This window comes from Eucyclogobius newberryi, unplaced genomic scaffold (assembly GCF_026437365.1).
Source record: "Eucyclogobius newberryi isolate DKJ021-1_F unplaced genomic scaffold, fEucNew1.0.hap1 SCAF_7, whole genome shotgun sequence".
NCBI lineage: Eukaryota > Metazoa > Chordata > Actinopteri > Gobiiformes > Gobiidae > Eucyclogobius > Eucyclogobius newberryi.
In genome coordinates this window covers 26994312-27022164 of record NW_027316389.1, presented here as the reverse complement: position 1 = coordinate 27022164, position 27853 = coordinate 26994312, and the positions used below count along the sequence as shown (strand labels likewise).

At 39.4% G+C, this 27853-nt stretch overlaps 1 protein-coding gene across 2 annotated transcripts; it reads right to left on the bottom strand.

Moving 5' to 3' along the window:
• Nucleotides 1–163: 163 nt before the first annotated feature.
• Nucleotides 164–27853, bottom strand: LOC140348740 (LHFPL tetraspan subfamily member 3 protein-like). 2 transcript variants are annotated; one of them, XM_072434802.1, is made up of 4 exons: nt 27062–27853; nt 3493–3729; nt 2368–2402; nt 164–1812 (listed from the first exon to the last, which is right to left on the bottom strand). In XM_072434802.1, the coding sequence occupies exons 1-3, from the start codon at nt 27462–27464 to the stop codon at nt 2386–2388; spliced, it is 657 nt and encodes a 218-aa protein (XP_072290903.1). In that variant the 5' UTR covers nt 27465–27853; the 3' UTR covers nt 164–1812; nt 2368–2385. The 2 variants fall into 2 exon arrangements, with proteins under 2 accessions (XP_072290903.1, XP_072290904.1); XM_072434803.1 differs by lacking the exon at nt 2368–2402.

The window sequence follows — 27853 nt, the reverse complement described above, 5'->3', positions numbered from 1 at the left end:
TTAAATCTCAAAGTCACATTCTTTAGACAATGCGAGCAAGAGCTCAAATAAGATGCTTGAATAGCCTATTCAATTTAGACCGTCAAGCAGACATAATATTGCAGTTTGGCTAATTATTACAGTATGTATGTAGACTGTTAAAGAAAAAACACAGGACACCAAATTTACAATGAAAATTTGAATTTAAATGTTTTAATATATATATAGGAACCCTTTCAATTCTTGCCTATAACCTCATAATAACATATATAATAATGCATTTCTATCTTTATACTGTATCTATTTACACATATTAACAGGTGAAGCTGGGGCAATCTTTCATCAGTAATTGGGCTTCTGTATGTACACAAATCTCTGTCATTTTTACCCTGTGTGTCCCAACTGATAAGCAAAAGGAAAAGAGAAAGACACACACAAATATACACTATACAGCTACATGGCAGGACAACTTTTGTGATGCTGGCATTTAGGCTCATTAGCCCAGCAAACTATTACCGATAACACATACTCAATCATGCACAAAGAAACACATACATTCATACAGCAGCGTACATCCTCAAACTGTCTTCCTATCCCCAATCACAGTGTAGATATCTTTAATATTTATCTTATATGTATATATATATATGTATATTATATATATATATACCACAAACTAGAAAATTGTTCTCTTTTTAAATTGAAGCACTGTGCAAATTTAGCAAGCAGGCCTTTGAATGACTGAAATGTCTTACAGATATTCAATGTACATTTTTTTTTCTTCTTCATAATATTGTTATAAAACAGTCTCTTTTTTTGCAAATGAAAAGTGGAGTATGAGCAAAACAATTTTAGCCCTCTATATGATGCAACACAATTGGTTATATTCACATAAAATGGGCAGTTTTTTTTCATCAGCTAAAACTTGACACACATCCACATGTGCACAGAGAAATCAGTGATAGTTTCAATATTTATAATTACAAAGTGTGTGTTTTGTACATGGCCTGTGCAGTGATTCTCAAATACCAATAATTACAATATTTAGCTTTCTTTTGCCAGCTCCAAACCTTAAACTGGACTAATCAGGTGCAAACCAGGTATAAACCAAATATTTCTAATCTGAATAGGCAAAATTGTTCATAAAAACTACTCCATGCAGGATTAAAACATTTAATTTCCAGGGCTAACTGGGACTAATATAGTATTTGGAAAGACAAGAACTAGGATCACACCAGGTCTAAGACTAAATCAGCTAAACCAAGACATAACCAGAACTAAAACGGCAATATACAATCGCTAAGGAAACCTAACCAAGCTAAAACAAGGCAGAACTAATCTACAGAACGAAGCGACAAGTGCAGGTCAAATAGAATAATGAAATAAAACTAAATGGGAAATGTTGAGTAGCTCCACCAGTGGTACTTTTACCAGACTTTGAGAAGCACTGGCCAAGAGTGTCTGTCTGTGCTCATGTTGCAGGTGGCTAATCTGTACCCTGTTCCTACTCAGTTCTAGGTAGTGGGTATAGTCCTCACATTTACATTACATCAATAACAGTCTTTGCCCCTGCCATGGTCTAAACAAATTTGTGCAAGGACTCAAGACTTAACACACATTATAATAAAGTCAAAATGCTCCAAGAGGGATGTTTGGATGACAGGATACAGGCCGACTTTGATGACATCTTGTTGAAGTTACATTTTTGGCAGATAAATGTACAAGGCAGGCTGCTGGCTGGTCCAAAAATATCCTCCTTCATGAGTGACTGAGGCAGGCTTTGCTCAGATGATGATATGGAATTTTGGTAAACGGACCCAAAAGGACTTCAACCTGAAAGAGAAATCACTTAAAAATTAGTATGGATTAAACATACACTATTTGTTTTTTCCGTAATATTTCAGTATAACCTTTTTGCATTTAATATTACCAAATACTTTCATAGAAATGTTATGAGGCTGGTTTTCTGCCTAGAAACAGCAGGGGGAGACAACGGACACTTCAAACGCCCCAAAAGTACATAATTAACCATCAATAACCAGGGACAGAAATGGTCAAATACAAAGGTAAATGTTACTTAGTTCTCCTTTAACATCCGTCACCATCCTGTCTCCATTAATGTATTGACTTATATATTTCCATGGAGACAAGCAGGTGAAGCCACCAGGCCAAGTTACAGGTTAGATCTGTGGAGAGGCAGCCCTGCCCAGCCCTCACTTAAGGAATAATAGTTTTTCAAGGTAATTTTTCAAAGAATAAATCCAATGAATGTAAGATTATGTTGAATGCCATACTGTGAAACATTCCGGGCGAAACATTAACAGCTCCATTGAAGAGACGTCTAGTTAATTAGTCCACCTTAATTTTATAGATTTTAATTATTCTTACCTTTCCCTTCCATACAGTTTAGGCCTTCCCTCCTTCTGCAAAAACATACCCAACAGATTGTTTTAAAATGGTGTTCTCAAGGTCAAGCTATTAATAGATTTTCACTTTGCCCATTGTCAAATTCCCATCGTCAATCTCTTCTTGCACTGCACGTAACGACCAACAGGTGGCACTTGCACAGTGTCTGAAACCCTGTTGAATTATTCATACACACACTGTATAACATGCATTCTCCAGGGAAAGTATAGACCTGTTATATGCCCAGGCCTCACTGTCAGGCTAATTATTGACTAATGAATTCAAGCAGCCCTGGACATGTTTTTCACAGTAGGGTCACTTTGTTTCTTAAAGGACTTATGCTTACTTTTAATTAAACCGTGCAATCAAGTTATTTATTTATTTGTAATTTGAAAATAAATGTTTCTGTCCCTTTGTCACTTATTGTACATACTTGTTGTAGCTTTGTATTTATTTGACCCTTATCTATTATTTTTTGTCTTGAATCCTTATTCCATATATTTATTTTCTTTGGCTGTTCTTGAGCTTTAAACTGGGGACCAATATTTTACGTCTTTAAATACTCTATTAAAAGGCCAATATAGTACTAAACTTTGCCATATTATATGATATATTCTTAGGCTTTAAAGTAATTTCCGTAATTTGACATTTCTTTTGTTAATGTATCATTATAGTTGCTGATAGACCACCTGATGTAATAAAGCCACCTAGGCCCATGATGTTAATTGAGTTGTTGTGCTTCCTTTTGTATCATGTGCCTTTTGTCCATAGTTTGCTATAATGTATAAAATCGAATGGTTCAGTTACTGGGACATAAAGTGTCTTTTGTCAATGCGTGATGTCAGAAGAACCAGCATACTATAAAGTCTGTAGTTTTTTGTATTTAAAGAGGTGTTATACTTCATAGCCATAGCAGAAAACGCCCAGTAATTATACAGATATTCATAATTAACAAGGCTAAAACCCGCTGCATTTTGACTGTTGCGTAGCTTTAATTTCAAACTATATTTCAGCACGTACTGATGAACCCAACGTATGATGTAGCGTTGATGTTCCCCAAATGAATGCGTTTACGTGTCTGTTTTTGCCTGACCCGTTCTCGCTCACCCTTGCTCTCGGCCAGCAGCTCCTCCGACATGAGCCCGTCCTGTCGGTTGCCGAGGACGAAGGCCAAGAAGGAGAGGATGAGGGCGTCCAGAATGCCCATGATGGCCAGGATGTAAGCCCAGCGCACAGAACACGCCCCGATGCTGTACTTGTCCGTCTGCTCTCCACACATCTTCCTCACCGTGTCACTGTCCCAGCCGTCGGGGTAGATGATGCAGCCCATGACCAGGCACACTCCTGCAACAACAAGCAAAGTGTTAAGTCACCTTTAAATACGGTAAGCTTTTCTGTTATCAATACACTCAATACAACCAGATATTCAGTTTATTTTATATTTATATTTTGAAAAATCATTATGGTAAATGCAGCTTTTGTCCTAGGCTTTCATCATTTTTTCATTATTGTCTAATTTATTGTACTCAAAAGGGTTTTTGACAGTGTATTGCTAATTTGTGGTCGAATATAAAGCACATACATCAAGCTTTGAAGTATTAGCATGTTGGATAAAAACAATATATTACACACATACTTCAGCACAGCAGTGACTGACATTGTCCTAGAGGTTTTATTATAGAGTTAATTTAAATTGTTCGAGTTACTAATTGTGAACATGACTCTTCAAGCCAATTTAATGTATTTACAGGTAATTTAGTGCGGATGGGCAAAACGTCAAATACTTTCATCATTCATCATCATCAACCTATCATGATTTTGTTTTAGAATCGAGGTCACGGTTCTGATTTTGATCACGATTCATGTCATTAGTATCTACGTAGTTTCTCTCTCAGAAGCGTCTGTTGTGAGTTAAATCTTCACTGTGATTGGTCAGATCCACACGTCACTCACTTAGGAGGGGCAGGCGGTTTAACGTGTCAAAGAGATGAACAGAAACGCATCTCTGAAGCACAACACGACAATCTCATCAGAAGAACATATTGTGTCATAAACCCCAGCCCTATGTTTCAGTTTCTCAGCCCTATGTTTCAGTTTCCCTGCCATATGTTTCAGTTTCTAGCCCTATGTTTCAGTTTCCCTTCCATATGTTTCAGTTTCTAGCCCTATGTTTCAGTTTCCCTGCCATATGTTTCAGTTTCTAGCCCTATGTTTCAGTTTCCCTGTCATATGTTTCAGTTTCTCAGCCCTATGTTTCAGTTTCCCTTCCATATGTTTCAGTTTCTAGCCCTATGTTTCAGTTTCCCTGCCATATGTTTCAGTTTCTAGCCCTATGTTTCAGTTTCCCTGTCATATGTTTCAGTTTCTAGCCCTATGTTTCAGTTTCCCTGCCATATGTTTCAGTTTCTAGCCCTATGTTTCAGTTTCCCTGCCATATGTTTCTGTTTCTAGCCCTATGTTTCAGTTTCCCTGCCATATGTTTCAGTTTCTAGCCCTATGTTTCAGTTTCCCAGCCCAGTATCAGTTTCCCTGCCATATGTTTCAGTTTCCTGCCCTATGTTTCAGTTTCCCAGCCCAGTATCAGTTTCCCTGCCATATGTTTCAGTTTCCTGCCCTATGTTTCAGTTTCCCAGCCCTATGTTTCAGTTTCCCTGCCATATGTTTCAGTTTCCTGCCCTATGTTTCAGTTTCCCAGCCCTATGTTTCAGTTTCCTGCCCTATGTTTCAGTTTCCCAGCCCTATGTTTCAGTTTCCCAGCCCTATGTTTCAGTTTCCCTGCCATATGTTTCAGTTTCCTGCCCTATGTTTCAGTTTCCCAGCCCTATGTTTCAGTTTCCCTGCCATATGTTTCAGTTTCCTGCCCTATGTTTCAGTTTCCCAGCCCTATGTTTCAGTTTCCTGCCCTATGTTTCAGTTTCCCAGCCCTATGTTTCAGTTTCCTGCCCTATGTTTCAGTTTCCCAGCCCTATGTTTCAGCATCCCAGCCCTACGTTTCCTTCATCCTTAAGTGATGTAAAGAGTGCAGTATTACATATGGGTCAGTGCGGGCAGGGGAGTGTGATGCATTGCGATATTAGCGTTGCTTCGTGTCCCTTCGTAGTTCATTATGTCGTCTCTTTTCTTCTATAAGATGTGGTAAAATGACACCTCCTGCTTCTTCACAGCCTGTTTCTGTCCAAGGGCTAATTTGCCACTTCATTTGAATCTCTCTCATCTTGACTTTGAAAGGCGTCTTCTCTGAGGTGTTGCCGCAGCAACAACACAACCACATACTCTCTCTCTCTCTCTCTCTCTCTCTCTCTCTCTCTCTCTCTCTCTCTCTCTCTCTCTCTCTCTCTCTCTCTCTCTCTCTCTCTCTCTCTCTCTCTCTCTCTCTCTCTCTCTCGGATTTGAAGAAACAGCTCTGACGTTGTGTATTTTAGCTCGGAGGAAAACTCTCTCTTCTCATCGTTATTTTGAAGAGGTTCAGTGATGCTCTGAGGCGGTGCTGCAGCAGAGGCCAGAAAGGGCCTGACTTGGAAAAAAGCTGACTTTAAAATCGTCGAGCTGCATTAATCCCATAACAAATATCTAACGTTGTGTGTAAACTTCCCAAGTAATAGCAATAAAGGGGCAAGTGGCCATTTTACGATACTGCTTTGACTCCGTCGTGCAAAGATGGAAACATTAAGATCCTATATACAAGACCGTCAATTTAAAGGCAGGGAAAAGGCTTTGTGGGAGTTTTTATGGACTCAAACAGCGTAAGGCTTAAAGTTCAACAATAAAAACGTATTTTTGTGTTCTGTGTGCTGTGACATATCCACTGGGGAAGCACTTTGCAAAGCTGGTATTAGCAGTGGTGCATCGCTCGGGTTTATATGACAATAGACACATCACAAAGGCAGACATAAAAGAGAGCATTTGATAGACAATGTGAGCTTTATGCAGTGAGTTTGTTCAGCCAATATTTGCCGATATCCGATAGCATAAGTACTTTCAAAATGCATTTTTTTGGGGGATTTTTGTTTTGTTTTTCTATAATAATGATGTTACTAAACAGATCTTTGACTGTTTCACTTTCTATTTCTATTACAGTTAAAAAAGACACATCTAACGCACTCAGGACAAACACAATGACACATTTGCACACTGACATCAAAAAATAAATATCGGTGAATTTATATTGACCGATACAGATGCGACGGACGGGAATATGTCGTTCATACATAACATTTCATCACCACAACTGAACTACAGTGTTGGAATTTCTCTGACCAACTGAAGCCAATTTGTCTTCTAACACACCAACTTTCAGGACAAAATGCTGCTGCTCATGTCCTACTTCGACCTACGATCAGTTATTCACCTCAGCTGTCAGTGGACATGTTGATATTATGCTATCAAGAAAGTGTTACGAAGAAAATCTGGGCACGTGTCGACAAGATTGCTTCGGTTATTCATTGGAAAGCTGGTTGTGTCTTAGAGGGATGTACCGTCCGGGCTTAAACCAGCAGAGGGTGCGGCCTGCGGAGTGCCAAATCTGTCCCAGAAACAGCTTTTGGCGAGCGGAGGAGCGCGCATCCCCTTCATACTCCGTCACCGTAATCCAGATGGAAACTAATCCATAAGCGCACCTCAGCCAAAGCCACTGCGCTAGGCTCTCTCACAACGCACCATTTCTGTCATTACATAATTATATTCAAAGGTTAGGCCTGGTTTAGTCTTATGTAGTTGGTTGGTGAGTTAGTCCGAGTTAGTTATATCAGTTAGTAAGTCTTAGATATTTCGTCTAATGAGTCAGTTAATCTTGTCAGGATGAATTCAGCCTGGAAGACCTAACTACACCCGATCTACACCGGGGCTCGCCTGCTCTCCAGCCTCAACATGCACCTCCTCTGCACCCAGTCTGCCCCATTTAAACTCTCATGCATTTGACCCGGACTATTCAGATTCTTGAGGGTTTGAGCCTTATCTGTATCACTACACATGACTTTAGCACAATGTTTTAACCTTTTGATTCCTCTGGTAATTCTTTTTTGACGGATCTTTGAGTAAAAAAGGTACGTATACATTCAGCCTGCGAATGGTCCACATGGGAAATCTTGGTATCTAAATGAAGCTAAGGCATTGTGGGAGCTCCTTCAGGTGTCATCTGGCCAGGTATTCGGCACAAATTTGATGCCAATTTGTGCTATTTATGCCCGTAATTATGCAAATATTGAGATAAAAAGTGGTTAAAGCACAGCACACGTATGCGATTCTCGGCTCTGACAGTTTGCTGCATGTCCTCCCCTCTCTCTCATCCCCCATTTCAAACTGTCCTCTCCTGTCGAATAAAGCCTACAGGCCAGAAAATATTTTAAAAGAAAAGAAAAAAATGTACGCCAATTTCTTTCTGCATTTTTGGCGTCCTACTTGGTGAGAGAGTAATAGGGTGATACGTTTGGATAGATTCAGCTTATTTTTGATCTTTTAGTAGATGTATATAGTTTGTGTAGTTTCAGAAGTATTAGTCTTTGTTTGTTCTAAATGTTTGTCAAAACCCCCCAAAAAACTACAATTAGCAGAGTGGTTACCAGCTGTGTAAAGTACATTATCATTTCCTCAAAGGGGTTGGATGTATTTGGAGCAAACATTCTCCTGATTACAAAGATGTATATCACGCCTATGTATGTATTAGTATCTCCTGGGTGACCCTCGGGCTGAAAGCATTCATATTAAAGCTAGATAATAAATGGAAGGATATATCGTGAGTGTTGTTTTAAATGAATGCAAAATTTGAATAAGAAGTGCATTGTTTGAAGACAAAAAAGAAAAAGAAAAAAGTTATGTTGTAAACTTTCAAATAAGTGTATCTAGGGATCTTTCTGCACTTTTGTAACTCATTTTAACATTTCCCTGATAATTAAACCTCAACTAACCCATTTAAAGACATGTTTTAACACATTTCTGTTGGATTGGCATAATACCACCAGAATATGGCTGGGAATGTGCTCTGGCATTGGCATAATGCCAGACTAAGAGATCCTTTATGCGCGTAATATATTTCTGAAATAACAAATATGGCATTTTACTCATTTTGACTTGGATGGATGGACTGTGGTTTCATGCCAGGCTCAGTATAATGAAGCCAGGCCAAAATGTATGAGCTGTTTTTGCTGTTCTTTCCAGAAAAAGATGGAAAACAGGCCAGGAAAATGAAAAATGATGAGTGTGAGAGTGGTGCCCAAAAATCCATTTAGATGTGAAAATTACATTTTCTGGGCAAGCTAAAGATAACTTGGATCACATACTTTGATGAAACGGCCTATAAGTTTACTCTCATATCAAACAAGAAATCAAAAGTTATTATTTTTATTTTCAATATAATTGTGACAATTTTAAAAAATAAATAATTTCTATTGCATCTATGGCCAAAAAAATATCTCGACCAACAAACATTTGATGCCTAATGAATGCCTAGTGAATGTGGATGCGTCCTCTTTAACTAATAAGTCTGCATCCTCTTGTCTCTTCTCCAGTACTTGTACCTTCTCACTGCACCACCAGAGCTTCCTGCAGCGTCAGGATTATACAAAGGCCTTACTCTGGTCCCAAAAATAGCAGGACACCTGTGTCCAGCTGTCAGTCTGGAGCAGAGAGCAGATTTTAGCTGACGGCATTATCCTGGACTTTCTGCTCAAGCCCTCGTACCTGTCTTTTTACTGCGCTCCAGAGAACAAGTGCACCCCAGAGGAGCCATGGTTTGAAAGGAAAGGACATTTGAGAAATATATAAACTTATACACCGGACCACACACAAGCCCATTTCTCCATTCGCGTTTCATTTGTCATTCTTTTTAACTGATCACTGGAGACCAAGAGAACCCACGTAAAGTGCTTTAGATTTGTCATCATCCACACAAGTCGTACTGTATAACCATGTTGCACTGACATGCAAAGTCCAAAACATGAACTAAAAAACTGAAAATAATAAATAGCTGTGGGCGAGAGACTTAACAACTGTGTGTCAGCCAAAGTTGCAAAAATGGTCACACTGCATTAATCAGCTTTTAACACATTAACTTTGAAGAGAACATTAATCAGAAGATAATTTTATAACAGAAATGGGCTGAAATGTGTCTTTATTAGTTTTAGCTGAGGTTTAAGTATCAGACAAATGTAAAAAGACTAAAATTTCCCAAAATGTGCAGAGATATTACTTAATATCCTTTTTTCTGGAAGTTTTCAGCATAAGTTTGAATCCATTTGTATTTAATTAATGGCATTGTTTACTTTCCATTTGCAGCCAGCCAGCTGCACTCAAACGATAAAACATTACCAATAAAACCAGATTATATTAAAAGGTTTCTATCATATCAGCTCAAAGTGAGGCAAACACTACACTATTTAAATGCGCTACAATTTAACAATCTAACAATGTAAAAAAAACAACGTATACCTTTTCTTAAGTTAGAGAATCTTATTTATTTCAGACTGTTACGGAGCTTGTTCTTGTGGATATTGATCAAATTATTGTCATGTCTGTGTCCTATTTATCATGAGTCACGACGATCTTACGACATATGGCTCACGATGAACTTTCTGTGTATTTTCTGATTATCTGTGGACTAGTCTGCTGTTTGATGGACTCGGGATGACATCGTTACAAAGTTGACCAAATGTATTCAACTGAGATGGAGCAGTCATGTAATCATTTCAAACACCATATAATATAGAATTTGATTTGTCAAAGCACTTTATATTTGCAGAGAATATCGTGTTAAGAGCGGAGTGTTTCTTGTGTCTGGACCCTTTGATGCGCGGCTGTGAACAGATCAGAGCGCATTTTGCATATCTTCAAAATAATTCACAGCAACATAGCTAATTATCCACATTATCCACCTTCATTACCTTATGGTGGATTGATATGATACATGCTGCTCCTTGGAAACAGCCCCATGGCCCATTCTTATCATTCTCATCATTCTTTTCATAAAATCCACCTCTTTTGTCCGCTCCTCTTCCTCGGAACAGAAGGATCACGCATGCGGAAACAAATGGACCAGGCAAATGCTTGTTGGCTGCAAATGCGTCTTATGTAATAGATGAGAGGAACGGCGGATGAGATGCAGTGGAGTCCAGGGGGCATACAAGCAGATGGTAGGAAAGTGATTTGTTGGAAGCTTGTTGGCTAATTTCCCAAAGAGACTGTACTAAATCTGGTCGGTATTGAAAGAATCCCCTTTAAATCTGTTTTGTGGGTTTTCCAAGTCGTGCAGGTGGCCATGGGTCCAGTTCAGCCTCCGCAGCATTGAAGTGATTGGATTTTGGAGGGATAAAGAGGAGAGTGCACAGCCAAATAGACGTGGTGGCAGGTGGCAATAATATGTGTCTTGGCTCTGAGTCCCCCGGCTCCGGCCCCGCCCCCGGCCGGCGCCGTACCGCGTTTACACAAAGGAGGAACTCATGAAACTGCGGAGAACAGTCGTCTTACCCGGAGATCGTCACGTTATCCCGTCGCAATACTGACCTAACCTAATACTGATGTGCAATTCTGTCATATGTGCAATTGCTGTTGGAATTCATGTGCAATTACTGTGAAATTACTGTGAAATTCATGTGCAATCCATGTGCTGTCGTGACACATATTCATGTGCAATTACTGTCGTGATCACATGCAATGGTATTTATTTATTTATTTGTCCATGGGAGTTTTTATTTATTTATAGGAGATCTTCTACTGAAAGTGTTTTTCAGACTTCCTATAAGTGATCTGTTCTTCTGTATCTACCTCTGTATCTACCTGCGTTGCACCAATGAAATTTCCCCATGTGGGACAATAAAGGAATATCTTATCTTATCTTATGACTGCGATGGTATAAAATTATCTTTCATTTTAGACTTGTTTTTCAAACTTTTGCTTAATCCTTACAAACTTGTTTAAAGCGAGACACTGCAGGTGAATAGGACAAAAATCTACATTAAATTGAACCATTTTCTCACACACAAAACATTTTTATTGTGAAGGGGCTCAGGCAGGATGTGGGCATATTTAGTTATTCAAATGGATGTAATGTTCACTGTCATGTTTGTTTTGCTGTTGGAAGTTTAGTAAAGCATGACAAGAACTGTTTTGTTTGTTTTCAAATTAGTCAACTCAAAAATAAGAAATAATTTAAAATGAACCTAAAGAGTCACGTGTTAAGATATTTTCTTTTAAAATTGTACTGAACACTATTTATGGACTGAAATCTAACATAGTTTGCAAAGAACTGTTAAATTGTTACTGTATTGAAATATAATGAAGTGGAATGATCGAAAACCACGTTATTGTACTTGAAATGTAATTTGTTTTTAATTGTAATGGACCAGGGAAGACTAGCACTGCTTTCAGCTAATGGGATACAAATAAACATAACAGAGACTTTCTTTCTAAATATTCACATTTTGCCAATGATTTTGGAGTTAACATAAATAAGGGCTACGAGTGTTAGATAACATAAAAAGAGTGTACAAAAGTGAAATTATTTTACATTCAGGATTAAGCATTTAGGATCGGCGACGTTTGGGTTAGCGTGAGAAAAAGGTTTAGGGTAAAAACCTTTAAAATTACACTTTCTCTCATAAATCTCTAATCTTGGTTCAGTGATGTAATAACATATCCTACTGTTAAGATCTGACAATCTTCTGTGACGAGAGCCAAATGACATAAGTGTCATGTGTACAGCTGATTACACACACTCTACAATATGGCGCCATGGAAAAGCTGCAGGAATCGCAGAGCTTATTGACACTAAAGCTGAGGTAAAGACCAAAAATCAACTCCCACTTTATCCCACTGCGGCTGTAAAAATATGCATGACTAGGCTCACTTTAAAGCTTTTAAAGTTTACTGCCGCAAGTGAAAAACTGACCTGAGCCAACCACAAAAACTGGAGAGAGGAAAGAAATGAATACTTGAAAGACTATGTGGATGGGTCACATAGAAAGACCTCATGCTGAAGTTTGAAAGGGAAGGAAAGGGAAGGAAAGGGAAGGAAAATTTCTGTTCTATCAGGAATCTTGTTGTTTGAGCTTCAACTAAGGTTCAATAGGCTGTATAAATATCAAGTTACAAAATTTTTAGCTAATAACTAAGTAACTCCCTTTGCAGCTCCCTTACATGTTTTTTCTTATTTTTCTTATTATATTTAATGTTATAAATATAAAAATATCCCAGGATTGTTTCAAGGCTGCTTTTCTGCCTAGAAACTGCAGAGGAAGTCGATGGACACTTCAAAATACATTATCTGACAATCACAGGGACTTAACAATAGTTCTCCTTTAAATCACTACAAACTCTGCTTTTACTGCATAAAGTGTAAGTTGTTTAATATAAAAAAGTAAGTGTCTACAAAGCACTCTTTGTAGACACATGAGAAAAGTGGTGACACTGCCTTATCTAATTTAAAGCTCTTGTGGGACAGACAAGCTACAGTTTACTACACTTTAGCACCCGGCAGTTGCAAATATTATCATTGTTGAGGACTGGTTGGATGGAAAGTATAGCAGTAACTAAATCTGATACAAATCCTATTTTAATTAAGATGATGATTGATGTGGGCAATGTTTTGAAATTTAGATAATATTGTGAAATATTTGTATATTCATCCGTCCATCTTCTTCCATTTATCCGGGGCCGGGTCGCAGGGGCAGCAGTCTAAGCAGGGACTCCCAGACCTCCCTCTCCCCAGACACCTCCAACCTCCTCCGGGGGATCCCGAGGCGTTCCCAGGCCAGCGAGAGCATAGTCCCTCCAGCGTGTCCTGGGTCTTTCCAGGGGAGGAAACTCATTTCAACCGCTTGTATCCGCGATCTTGTCCTTTCGGGTCATTACTCACAGCTCATGACCATAGGTGAGGGTAGGAACGTAGATTGACCGGTAAATCGAGAGCTTTGCCTTTCGACTCAGCTCCTTCTTCACCACAACAGTCTGTCCACCTGTCCTGTCCATCCTTCCCTCACTCGTGAACAAGACCCCAAGATACTTGTACTCCTCCACTTGGGGCAAGGACTCCCCACTCACCTGTTTTATCAAATAAGCTGCATGAATCTAGATTTTAGTTCTGTAGTTCTAAAAACCTGCAACAAGAAGAGCTGGGTAAAATTGGGAAAGAAGGTATGTTGTAAACTTTCAAATAAGGGCAATAAATTGCATGATATTCCTGAACTTTTGTGGTTAATTTGACAGACATTTCACCTTAGTCTGATGATTACATTTAAAGACATGTTTTAACACATTTCTGTTGGATTGACATAATATCATATGACTTTTGTTGCATAAAAAAAGCGCAATATTAATTAATCTTAATATTGTCCACCCCTAGGAATGCATTAGGTAAGTGAGGAATAACTAAATTTAAAATGGACTAGTTCTGTTTGATCAAGTTTAAGAAAAAAATCTGGTTTTCCACAGCGCCTGAAAACATCAAACCATGATTCATGATCAATGTGAGCGAAAAGAAAAAATCATGATTCATTTTTTGTCATAACGCCCAGCCCAAGATCAAACAAACAGAAGAGGAGTTTTACCTACACCAGCAAATGTCCCACTTAAAGCTATTACCGACAGTGTGGAACACTGAAGGTTACATTTTGAGATTGTTGCCATGTTAACAGAGTAAGATTTTAGCCGTAAGAGTTAACAATTATAACTTGCATTCGGTTGCAGCGTAATTTACACGGCCATTTCACCACAAAAAGCTAATGAACAGAATATTCTTTCTCTTTTATTGCGTCATGTTTGACTCGGGGCTTGGGTCGATCCAGAGTACACTCTCCCTCGTGGAGCTGTCCAGTCCTGTCCTCATTTTTACTGATAAGAAAACACAAATGAATCTAATCAGTGCTAAGTCTTACTGAACTGCATTAACCAGCTCTTTAATCTGAGCAATTAGTATTTCTATCCCACTTCAAAGCCGGGTGGATGACTAGCATAGCAGGATTACCTATAATACCAGGACAATGATAAAGAATAATTACTTCCAGATAAATCGGTGCAATTATGAGTCTTTGATTAATACGGGGACTAAATGGGCCGTGAAGATGTGTCAGTGTTTAAGTGATGGTAATTCTTGGTCTATAGGGCGAATGAGTGGGGTCATTTATGAGCTTTTCAAATGTGGCCAGCAATCATTTTCATTTGTGACCTTTGTGCTTGAATACATTGTTTCATTGAAATACTGTAAGGGTGAAATAAACCCAGACCAATAGTGACAATTAGCAAATCCTAAATGAGCAATTGTTTTCAGTTTATATATACATCCAGCAGTTTACATGCTCTGAAATGAATGTGCCATATTTCAATACGCTAATGCTCATGGACATGTTTTTTCAGTCCAGATTTTAAAAGTTGAAAATCTTGATATTTTTACCACAAACTCGTGACAATACACTTCTTTGGTGCTATTGTTATTTTTTTAAACTCCCTGACACAGTAGATTTGTTTTAATTCACCCACGTGACCAATGTTATTACACAATATTTGCATTTTTACAACATATAATATATACAGAGGTGGAAAGTGCACCAGTAAAAGTATTGTACTGAAGAAAAGAACAGATGCCTAAATAAGTCCTTTTACAGTGGATACTTTTGACTTTTACAGCACTATTATAGAGCAGGTAAATGTACTTTCTACTCAGCTACACGTTAGAACTGAACTAAAGAGTCAAAAGGGTGAGCACTATACGATATAAACTTTCTGTTTGGTTTAAGGGGTTATTTCTTATCATATTCATGGTGACATTTGTAATAGTACACACACAAAAAAAGAGTACAAAATGAACAAAACACTTAGTCCACACTAAGGAGGTTGATGCACATTAAACTATGATGGATTTAGGAATGTAATAAATGAAGACCAGACTGTAAAATATGAAGTTGATATGCTTTCCAAGGAGATATAGTATATCATTAGATTTCCCCAAAATTATTTATGAATATTTAATGTTTTTTTTTGGCATTAGCCAGTACAATGAGTATAATTTTAAAGTGACTTTTATCGAAGCTAAATGTTGATAAATCTCCCAGAAGAAAGGAAGCTGGAATGTGGCAGCCAAAGTATGTGAAAAGTAATTATTTTTTATTCAAATACTGTTAACAGGTTTTATTTTTAGCTTTAGTAATCTAAAAGGGAATATAAAGATACGAGGGAGCATGAACTGTGATCAAATAAAATGGGTAATGTAATGAATTATTTGGCAAACCACACTCAAACCCACATTTTGTACTTCCACACAGACATATTAAATATATATACTCACACCGAGTAAGAGCCATTTCTACCATCCCTCACTATACTGCTGCTATTATGGGAAAACAATTAACAGAGTACATTCTGCAGGAGTGCTTCTTTTGTCTGCTGACAGGACAGAAATTCATGGCAGTTTGGGGGGGAAAAATCCACTAAGTGTCAAAAATGCAGAGAAAATTGGAGAAACTTTCAAACTTTGCTGCACTGCCATGGAAGATGAGGAGCTGTTCAAATGAGCTGTCTGTGGTCCAAATCTATTTCTGCCTCGGTGACTGCCAAAGCGTGCTGGTGGCTGGAGGTGAGCAGCTCCCAGGCACAGTCTGTATCAACATCTTTAGTGCTTTTCTGCACAATGAGCACATCATTTCAACTATTTACTCAATGACTTGAATGCAAAAATAAGAACCCTTCAAGAGACTTCAGCTGTAGCTGTAGAGTTTAAATGTTGTTTTCATAAGTGCTAAATTCTGCTAAAAATATGTGAGAGTGGGCTGTGTTTTGGAACTTATCTGCGATACAATATGAGATGTGCAGATCAAGCCAATCTTAAGACTGACAGTATTAAACTGTACCAGATGAAATAAAGTCAAATATGTTTTGACAGATATATTGTTAAAGTCTATCCTTCATTTGTGGGTGACTGGAGCCTGTCCCAGTGACTTTGGGCCTTAGGCTGGGTACTCCCTGGACAGAGGCCAGCTCATCACATTGAATCCAGCTCGGACAATTTCCTGCATGCCCTTCCCTCTCTCATTCCTGTTTCATGCTTCATTGTCCGGCCCAATAAAGCCTACGGGCCAAAAAATCCTATTAAAAGAGAGAAAAGTGAGCAATCAATGTGAAATACAATTTAAAGGAATATTAGAGGATTTTTTTTTGCCGATTTGAGAACTCAAGCCACTGTTAGTCCCTTTTTAAAAAGTGCCCAAGTGCGCACTCACCCCGTGCGGAAGCACGGAACAGCCTCGCTGCTACACATGTTTATTAGCGCGATGGAGCGCATCATCTCTCGTCTCCGCAGATTTCCATCTCTTCTGAGCTCAAAAACATCGTCTTTCTCTGTCGTCATTTTGTACTGTACACTGACGGAACGCGCTAAACACACACCGACATATCAACCACGCATGTGCAGCCAGGGAAACGTGCTGCTATCCTGGGAACGAGCCAGAACAAGGCTGCAGGTGTGCAGTTGGGCGCAAGGGATGGTTGATATGTGGGAGAACTAATCGACCACACCACGAGGAAATGAGACTCAGATTTGGTGCCAAAAAATCCTCCATAATTCCTTTAAGATGAACTTTTTTCACATTTTTAAGACAGTACAGCACCTGAAAAAAACAACAGTTTGACACCCGAGATACATTGTCTTGACAAGTCAAATGGACTATCAGCAGTGCCTCAGTAATCTCAGTCCAGTAGTTATGAATAATAAGACACTAACACACTATAATGATGGGCCACTTGACCGCCACAGTTTCTCCTGTATTTACTGTGAATAATGTGCACTTTGACATGGCGTTATGAAGAAATGTCACAGCAAACATCCCGAGCTAGAATTTGATTGAAAGCACCAAGGCAAACACACTAGGTCAAACACTCCCCAAAACCGTATTTCCTCTGGGTGTTACTGGTCTGCAAAGGTAAACGTATCTCAGAAGAGAAGGAACATTGGTGTAAGAGCCGTATGTGTTGAGATTTTAAAGATTTGAATATTGTCCAACTTATATGAAAAAAGTACTACTGAATAAGGTTTTATAACTTTATGTGCAGAATCTATGATTTCTAAGTCTGGTATTACGTGATCAATCCCTCTGCTCCTCTGTCTCCTTGAACCTAATGATTGACTTCCATTTCCAGTCGTCCTTAAGCCAGTTCGAATGTGGCCAAGTGTTTTGTATGCAGACCATGTGATGTCTAGTCCTATTGTCCATGTCCATCTTCTTATTGCCACACACTGATTGAAGAGAAAGCGAGCAAAAAGAGGTTGTGTTCAGATAATTAGTTATTCTTCATTAATAGATCGTGATAGAATGTTTTAAACTTGATCTTGAAAGGTAGTATGCGTGATTACATTAAAGCACAACAAGAGAGCTTCTAATAATTACCAGTGTACAAAGTGGTAAAAAGAAGAGAGCAGACTAGTGTTGCCACAATACTATAATTTTAAACTCAAAATCGAGGAACATACGGTAGTTAATTCTCATGACCGATTTCGATACAATGATGTTTGAAAAATTCTCTTCTTTAAAGGTGCCATAACATGCTTTTTTTCACGTTTCGTAGTCTATCCTAAGTATATAATTGATAATAATAAGGGTTGTGCAACACCCTTAACATAATAGTTAAGAAATATCACCCATACCTTGGACCCCCTCACCAACCCGGAAATGCAAACGGCTTGGTTTGATATTCGCCCCCACCCTTGCGAAGAGCGATCTGGCTCCCCCGCCCAACCCGTGACGTAGTCTCAGCGAGAGCGTGTGTGTGCCCCGCCCACCCGTGACGTAGTGTGTGTCCCACAGCTGTCTGCTCCGCCGCGCAAGTGAGTGACAACCGATAAAACTTGAGATTAACAGTCAACTTTGAGACTAAATAAAACTGGTGTTAATTCTACAGCGTGCGCAGAACAGATATATCTATAGATCTATATATATATATGACGCGTGTCTGTGGTTATGACGCGGTCTTGCATCCACCCCCGTCAGTTTGGAGATTTGTGGAAAGGAGATATTCTGTAATATAGCTAAAAACTGCGAGAATCAATCAAAAACACACTCTGGGTACATATATGAAACACAAATAGCAATGTAAGAAGGTTAAAAGCTCTGAAAAGTCGATTTTGCATGTTATAGGACCTTTAAATAATCCATGGGCTTCAGAATGATGAGAAATTAGGATTGTTACTATAGCACTTTATTTTATTATTATATTATTTTAAATGGGGTAAAAGTCCTTAAAATGTTGCAAATAACACAAAACATTTTCCCTTTGTTATCATGTGATCTTATACTCGTTCTGGTAAAGCATCCTGTATTGATACTTGCTCATATGAGTATCTTTTGGATACTTTTAACAACTCTGCAAAGACATTAATCACTATCTCAATGTATATGATGAGTGCCCAGACCAAGACTGATTTCAATGTATCTACAAACCTCATTTCATTGGCAAAGAAGACATTATACAACCCCCGCGTGCCCTGGCAGTGCACAAGGTCCGGAGTGCGCTTGGCATGAGCCTGTTCCTCCATTATAGATGTGACACTGGCGAAAGCATTAGGTGAGTAGAGAGAGAGAGGTGAGGTGCATGCTGGGAGATCAAGAGGGAGGCTGGTGTGTGTGTGCAATGCTGCCAGCGGAGCAGCAGGGACTCTGCATCAGCGGCGGCCCGGGCTGGAGGGGGCTTATGTAACAAGTCCAGATGCGGTCGTTATGTCCACAAAGGATAAAGATTGGCAAAGGCAAATCAGAATCTACAGAGTCATTTAAATTTCAGCAGCAGCAGCGACACATGGGCAGGGTCATGGGTTCAGGGACAAGGGGCAGGGCTTAGGCAGGGCTCGTTGTACAGCGTGGGTATAGGCTGTGTTGACATGACAACAGAACATTCTAAACTGCAAATTTTAAAACTTTTTTTCTGTTTGATGGAGAAAATGGGTCATGTCATGTCATTCTGATGTTGTTTTAGGCCATGACATGTCACAGAATTAATATCTGTGTTGTTCTCCTGCGTGCAGATGATATAAGAATACGGGGTCCTGATTATACTGATTATCTACTGTCCGGCGTCTCTTAATCATCAATTAATGCGTCAGGACCTGATTCGGTGTGGAAATGATCTTCGATTAACCTCTGAAGAGATAGCTGGACCCGTCACAGACGTGATGGTCTGGTCTATCTCTTTTTGGAGCTGATTTGATTTGTGATTATGTTATGTTTGTTACCACCTATAAAAGGTGTACTTTGTAATTGTAAAGTTAGGTAGGGACAGAACAAAATTGTCTTAGGGAGAGTGAGGGTGTTTATACACTGTGCACGTGAATAAACCACCTTTTTGAACGAGACGAAAATACTCTGTTTCTGCTTCATGTTCTCTTTGATTACCCTTTACTTGATCATTGTGTACAGAAACAGCCGTAACAGTGTTTGTATGATTTTATTCAAGCTGGTGCACCTGACTTTTTGTTGTAAATTCCCCCAAATAGGTATATTGTAAAAGCAGCACTTTGTAACCCGGAAGTAAGAGCCGAAAGCAGTGCTCTGATTGGCTGTGCTTGGGCGGTCCCCCCAGTTTCACTTTGGCGTGCGAAAAAAGCTGCTCCAAACCTTGTGCACATGCCCAAAAATGTATCAGAATATTAACAATGTGCCAGATTTAAATACACGCCTTTTCCTTTCACAGTTGAAATTTAGGGACTACAGCTTTAGGTTAATAAAAAGTATATGTATGTATTTTAAAAAGCGAGTAAAAGAACTACCGGTAGTTCATTTTAAACTCTTTGCAGCAGTCCACATGTGTATTGCTCCTTTGTTTCCCAACATCCTAATCATTAACCATGTTGAGTTTATATACATCTCTCTGCACTGCTACAAAGTGACACAAAAACAAAAGAGCAAGTCTACTCATTTAATACTATAAAGAGGGCCATCAACCGTCTGTGTGTCATCACAAAAAATGTCAATTAGTTAATAAGAACGACCTGTTATGGACCATGCACTAAATCATTAATGGCTAATGGAGCTTCACAAATCAAAGTGGACAGCAGAGACTGGTGTTGTCTTAATATATTTTAATGCTAAAATGTTGATTTCTATCCAAAGGCTTGATACTCATGATTGATGTCAAAAGCACAATGATTCAAAACACTTCCGTTAATTACACCTGTAATTCTCAAACTGTGTCAGGTTTTGGTTTGTTTAGAGTCATTTTTATCCATGTTTGGTCCTCCTTAGGGCAATTTCATGGTTAGAATTACTGTAGCAATGTTGTACTTCAGTGTTAGTCTTAATTTAGACGTGGGATAGTCCTTTTATAGACCCTTAGGTGGTAATTAGTGTGAAATCTTTGGGAACTACTGATCTACACAAAATGTATTGAAATGTCAGAAAAAAAAACAGAAAAAGGTCCGACTTTGTCCTGCTTATGTATTTTTTTTTTTAGTATTCATGCCAGCTCAAATGAGTATCAAGTTTCAATATAACTTTCAGTATTGATTCTAGGGTGATTATAAAAGTGATGTATAGAGACTTGTGCATGACGTATTCTGCAGCGCTCAGCAAAGTGAAGGAACAAATGGCATGGTGTGGTACGGTCCTGAGCAGATGCCTGGACAGAAATAGCCCCGGTGAGGAGACGGGTGAGAGTCCATATACTCCAGCAGCACTCAGCATCTTAAGTCACACAGAGTCGGCCCAAAGTGCTCCTCTGCGCTCATTAAACTTTCAACTTTTTACCCTTTTTCCTCTTAGAAATGGATCTTTTCACATGAGCAAGGTTATAATACATAGAGCTTTTACTTATACCAATTATTTGTTGATGATTCTTTAAAAAACAGGTCAGGAAAAAGGTCTGTTTCTGAGAACTTAAAATAAGGGTGTGAAATTATGATTTTAATGGAATTGAAGACAAGAATGGTCATTTGTAATTGACAATGATGAGCTTGTGTCTTTTCTGTCAGTAAAAATATGTGGTTTGGAGTTTTAATAAGATTTGTTTTAGTTTGTTGTCTTCTTTTGCCATATATTTTACCCATTATCAGATAAAATTGAACAAATATTATATGCTGTAAACAATATGTAATCAAATCCGAGTTCATAGTAAACATTCTAACTGTAGATTGTACTTTTGACGAGGCAAATATTCGATTTTTAGAATCAACTTAAATATTCTTCTTAAATCAATCTTTCTACTCTGTAAAAACACATTCAAATGTTGAATATAAAAAAGATAAACACACACTATAACATTTTTATAATTTGGAAGTTATTACATTTAACTATTGCTTATCCTTTTTATTATTAGGCACTATTTTAATACAGTCGGTGGAAAGAGTATTTCATATTTGTAATTAAGTAAAAGCTCAGTTAATGTGCAGCCAAAACTTTAGGATTTTTAAACAGTCTTTTATGTAAAACTTAATTCAACAGTTTAATGCTTAATTAAGTTATTTAAACCACAATCCACTTATTCTCTGAGCTAAAGACAGTCAGAGCAGGCGTTCTGTGCCTTTATGAGTTTATATGTATAGAAAGTGCAGCAGTGAGACCACCGTGCATTTGGACTAGTGCAACTCAGTAATTCCTATGGTTTTAAACGTAGCTAATTACAATTCTGTGGCTAGATTTACAAGTACAGGTTTAAAAATCAACTCTGCAATTACCGCAAAAATCGACTCAGTAACTTGAGTATTTGTAATGGCACGTAGCACCACAGACAAAGCTTACTCCTGGTTTGGCAACACTAGACACTATGAATGGCCAGTGTTGTGAATGCGAGATGATGCTAAGTGAAAGTCTATAACCTTTTGTCCAGCTCAAGGGGATTTGTGAAAGCCAGCGTGAGAGACAATTTCATCTTTCGAGTTTACAGAAGACTTGGCCGGCACGTGCAGTCTGACCTTGTTTTCGGAATAGTCTTTTTACTAAATGAGCCGTGGCATATATATCTCCGCTCTTCTTTCACGTTAGCTCCTGTTCCTTTGTGATAAGAAAAAAGCCTACAATGTTAGCTGACAGAGAAAATAGAAAAGAAATTGTGATTGATGAAGCAAAGGCATAGATTGGTGCGGAGGAGAGGAGGAAGCTGCTTGGAATACAGACAGTGTCTCTCTTGCCCTTGGGCCAGTGGAGCATCATGGGAGACAGAGCACTAGAGCTGACCCACTGCACTATCTGATGGGATGGGACTTGTTTCAAATCGAGAATTATAGAGACGACAATTATAGCTCTGGCAATATGATATATTTATAAGATGTTTCACACTAAAGCTGTGGCTAAAGGACTGACTTACCACTATTACATAAAAGGAGGCTTGTGCAATATTAAAAAAATGTATCAAACAAACACTGACATCTAGAAAATTATCCTATTAATAACGCCAGATTTATAAATGTTTTAGGTCTCGGGCTGCAAAAAAATATTATTTTAACAGTCAGCTAGTCAAATGATTATTTCTATTGTATATTGAAACGTTTGAATACATTTTTAACCAGATAAAGGTAAAAGTATGGATACTGAAGGCGTTCATAGAGAATAATTCATATAAAGTGTATTATTGTCAAGTATCAATATCGCAAATGTATTAATGACGCTCTCTTTGTCGTCAAAATGTCTTACTGGAGGTGCAGATGCAGGAGCAGATGCGTCCACATTTCAAACAAAGCATCTAATTCTCAGATTGTAGATGTAATTTTTTTAATTTTGATCATGTTTCGGCCTTATTTTCTTTGTTAGATATTCTCTGTTTGAACCAGTGCAGATGGGATTAGCCCATGTGGCTCAAATCCTTCCCAATTGAGTGGGTGGAGTCCCAACCACACCACACCCAGCTTGTTTATATCATGTATCATATTTATCATATGGGACACAATCATCTGTTATTGTGTACTTCCTCATTAGCTGTAAACAGGAACAAATACTCTTAAAGCTTAAAACAAGTGTTTTTGTTTTTTGTTTTTTCTTGTATGCACCAAATAAAGACCTTGAGAAAGGTTCTCGGCACTTCTGTGTAGTTTCTCAAGCTCATTCTAAAATATACAAAAAAAGTATTGAAATACAGTATGTTACATGAAATGTTTATAAACATAGTGTACGGAGGAAGCATTTCAAATCATACTAAACACAGACTCCATGACTCCATGACTCCATGACTCCATGAGGGACTTTTAGGTGGTGGATCGCCGCCATCCAACGTAATCCTTTTCCCGGTTGTATTAGTAAACAAAGGGGGTGCGTCCGAATGTCCACACTATTCCCTACATAGGGCACTATGTAGTGCACTCAAAATTTCCCACAATGCACCATAAAAGGTAGTGTCCAGCGATGGTCACTAGACCGTTCAATATAGACCACAATGCATTGCGAGAGTTGGAAAAACAACAGCTGCAGTTCTTTAACTGGACAGAACACGGCTGTATGAAGCAGAAGAGCTGTTAAAACGTACTATTGACTCGAGAATATAACCAAAATACTCCTAAATAAACCATTACACTGCAAAGTTGCTAGCATTAGCCGCTTACCTTAGCTTGAGATCACATCACAGCCAAAACGTTGAATAATCCAGGGCGTTTGTTGTTTAATGTGAGATCCATGACCGTCCACTGTATGGTGAGTTTTTTCACTTGACACACGAGGAGAAAGTAGTGAGCTGAGTGTACGAATCACTCTGTGATTGAGTGCACTATGTAGTGTGCTAAATAGTGTAGGATTAGGGGTTAGGGTACAAGTGTGGACATTCAGCCGACCTCCAGAGAAAATAAGTTCTACACAGACTAAAAAGTTGTTTTCGAGCCGCCCAGGCAAACGGTGCATAATTGACTTGTTGGTCACATAAACATTGGACATTTTACACGAATCAGCCTACTTTATAGCATAGTTTAGCAGCAAGACTTTTTCTTCGTTCGCTACTTAAGTGACCGGAATTGCCATTACAAGGGGAGTGCCACTCTGTGTCAAAAAGAGAAAGGGTGGGGTTAGGACCGCGATTATGAAACAGAAAGTCTGCAGTGAAGACACAGAGGCTGAAGTGAACAGCACACAGAGCTAATGCTGCTAATGACTGCAGAGTTACAACTCAAAACACCAGGAATCACTGGCCTCACCAACAACGTTTTCTTATCTTAAGCGATGTGACATAAAATGCAAAAGCCGGCTCAAACACAGTCGTTCTCTGTCGTCTCACAGCCTTTTTAGTACTTTGCGGCCCGAAGATGGAGATACACTGAAGGAACTCGCTGCTAGCTTCGCTAAACACACACCGGCATATCAACCACACATGCGCAGCCAGGGAACGTGCTGATATCCTGGGAACGAGCCAGAACGAGCCTGCAGGTGAGCAGTAGGACGCGGGGAATGATTGACATGTGGGAGAACTACTCAGCTGTCAAGTGAAAAAGCAGAATAAATGGTTCAGTAACTCTGAAATCTGTCTGTTTAGGGTTAATTAATTAAGCCAGCGGCCACCAACCTATTTTCTCGTAAGGACTGTTATAATCAGAAGATTTTTTTTTCAGGGTCCTGTTGAAGGGGGCAGGGCCAGTACAACAGTGTAAAATGTGCTAATCCTTCTAAATATTTTGTAATTGTCTTATTACTGATACTTGATGTTTATTTGACTCTATATGTTTATAATAAAACACAGGGACATAGCAATAAACAGTTAATTTTAATATATAACTTTTGCCTCTGGGGCTCAGCAGCAGATGGCCCGCGGCCCGGTTTTGGGTCCGGCCCCGTGGTTGGGGGTCCCTGGACTAAGCGACCAAGCCCTTACAGCCCGAGTGAAATCGAAACAAATAAAAGTCGCCTAAGAAGAGACATATTATTTTGTTCAGTACTAATTTGTCTTTTCCAAGCACAACAGAGGTGACAGTGGGGAGCCCGCTGCAGACGGCACCACCTTTCCTCTGTGGGAGAGTTTAAACGGCGTACGTGAGTTTAACCTTGAGCTAAGTGTGATGGAGTTGACAGTGTTAAGCAGCCAGGCGCTCTCATTAGGCGTCCCGGTGCCAGTGTGCCATGGTCAGGCTCTTTCTGCTGGCTCTTCCCTTTCATCTCAGCTGCAGTCTCCTCATTACTGGCTTTAATGCATTAATTCTACCTCAGTGTAACACGCCAAGCTGGGCCTGGACCAAATATTCCGCCTCATTTGTGTTGCAAACAGTATTCCTGCTGAACACTGGTGTAGCTGAGAGAAGCCATGTTGTTTTACAGCAAGATTTAGTGATAAAGCTGCCCTCATAGTGAGCGATGTGAAATGTGACAAACTAGTGTCAGCAGCTGTGTTACTGTTGGTCTGTCTCTTGAACATTGAAGCTAGGAAGAATGTATAAAGAATCAAAACAGAAGCATGTTGTGGTATGGCATTTTTGTTGTGGTTAAAGAAGACATAGTATGCCTTTTGAGGGGTATTTATGTTATGTTGTTTGTGTTATTGACTATAAAATAGATATATCATTATCTTTCCATTTGGTTAATTGTAAAACATGACACTGATCTAAAACCTGCCATTAGTATAAGAAACAGGTCCAGCAATTTCATATGCAAATCTGCAGAACTGTTAGGTCTCGCCTTCTCAAAAATGTAAACTCTATTTAACCCTGTTTTGCCCAGTGAGGACCAGTGAGCGATCGCTTGTATACCACTGTCTTATTAGAAGAAAAGAGAAATCTGATGCATGCATCAGTCAAAATACAACTTTGAGAAAGCAAATGATGAGGGAACACCATTACACCAAGGTTAAAAGCTCATAAAAGTTGATTTGACATTTTATGTCCCCTTTAAATCCAATTATTGGCTGGCATCACCAATGTTACAGAATTGATCCTTCTCTAACATTCATCAGTTTTCTTGGTCAACTTGTCTCATTGAAGCTTTATGCACTTATCAACATTGCTTGGTTATCTTGCCTCTCAGCTGGCAGCTGGAGTTATCAATATCCAGGACTATTTAAACCTCCTTGTGTGGAAACTTAGGCAGACTTGAATGGAAAATTCCTCCTATAAACTACCTACCTGTGTTGAGGGTCTGTACTGATGGTAAATAAACGTCTGCCTCAGGCATCTCTCAGGCAAGTCTCCTGCCTCTCTTTACAGCAATAGGATTTGTTAGCACACGTTTCCCCCATGTTCTCAAACTCAATAGTTTATGACAAACCAAGCCACAAAATGATGGCCCTTTTGGGTAACAACGTGTTAGATATTCTTAAAAGAGAATTATCAGATACTAAAGCAAACTTTAGTATCTGGACTACAATGTTTATGAAAATCGTATTATATTGTGTACATGCATGTACATTACCGTATAGGCTATGGTATAGCCATGCATTAAAGAAATAAAGGATAAGTTACATAGCCTAAATGGTACAGATCTAGACAGGAGGCTTGAAAATGGGTTGTGATTTATATAATTGAGTAGTATAGCTATTCAACTTCATTAACTAATTATGTAACACCATGTGAAAGTCTGAAATAACAGCCTTCTTATGTATGATAAGTTAAATGATTACAAAATAAAAGATTGCTGCCTGATTCATTAACATCAGCGCATCCATGTGGTTATGTCAGAAGAGCTTGTTTCAGCACCATGCAGCACAGCACATCCAGGTTCACAATTAGGCCTAACCTAACTCATATTCCACCTTTCACCTGCAATATCCCGACAGTTTCCTCCACAGTCTAATCTGAAGTGTCTGAGGGTCTTACCGGAGGCAGCCTGCATCCAGCCGCAGATCTTATACACGGTGGAGGTGCTGAGGAGGAAGAAGAGGCTGAAGCAGCCGATGCAGGAGACCACCAGCATCATGGACATGCCGATGAAGAACGAGGCGGCCTTAAACGCAGTGGAGGGGATCTCGGAGAACTCGGTGAAGGTCCCCTGACACACCAGCTCCCTGGAGTGTCCGTCCCCAACGCAGTAGTGAAACAGGCCGAAGTAACCAACCTGCGGCGTGTCCATGCCATCGCCGATCCAGTACGGCTGAGAGAAAATGGTCACATTCACAATACCGAACAAAATGGTGAAGATGGCCCACAAAAGTCCAATGACACGAGAGTTGCGCACGTAATTAGTCTGATATAATTTCGCGGCTTCTGCTGATGGCAACATTGATGCGGCAGACGCGGGCTCAGAGCCGAGAAGAAATCCAGAAATCAAACCGGCGCCGGGTCACGTCCAGAGGATGCTCAAGGAGCGGACATTTACAATCCGGAGTCACAGTTGTCAGAGATCTGTTGGGAACGTGCACAACCAAACTGCAACACAGCAACAACCGTGACAGAGGCAGATCACCTCATGACGTCGCGGCGCACGTTCAGGCACCGCGGAGCAGCGGCTCGAACAGGCGCAATGAAGAGGTGGAAAGGCTCCTCACAGGGCTCCGAGCAGCTGGACACGGTGAGGTGCTCCCACTGTCTCCTTTGCACCGTCAGACGTGCTCATCCCCGCCGCACCAACACTCAGCCGTGTCCTTGGGGGAGACACGACTAAACTCGCCG

What these genes read in the sequence shown, in the direction of transcription:
- LOC140348740 (XM_072434802.1), bottom strand. Translation starts at nt 27,464, where the DNA reads ATGTTGCCATCAGCAGAAGCCGCGAAATTATATCAGACTAATTACGTG. An exon ending in CTGGATGCAGGCTGCCTCCG is followed by an intron (nt 3,730 to 27,061) that starts GTAAGACCCTCA and finishes TTGTTGTTGCAG; the next exon opens with GAGTGTGCCTGGTCATGGGC.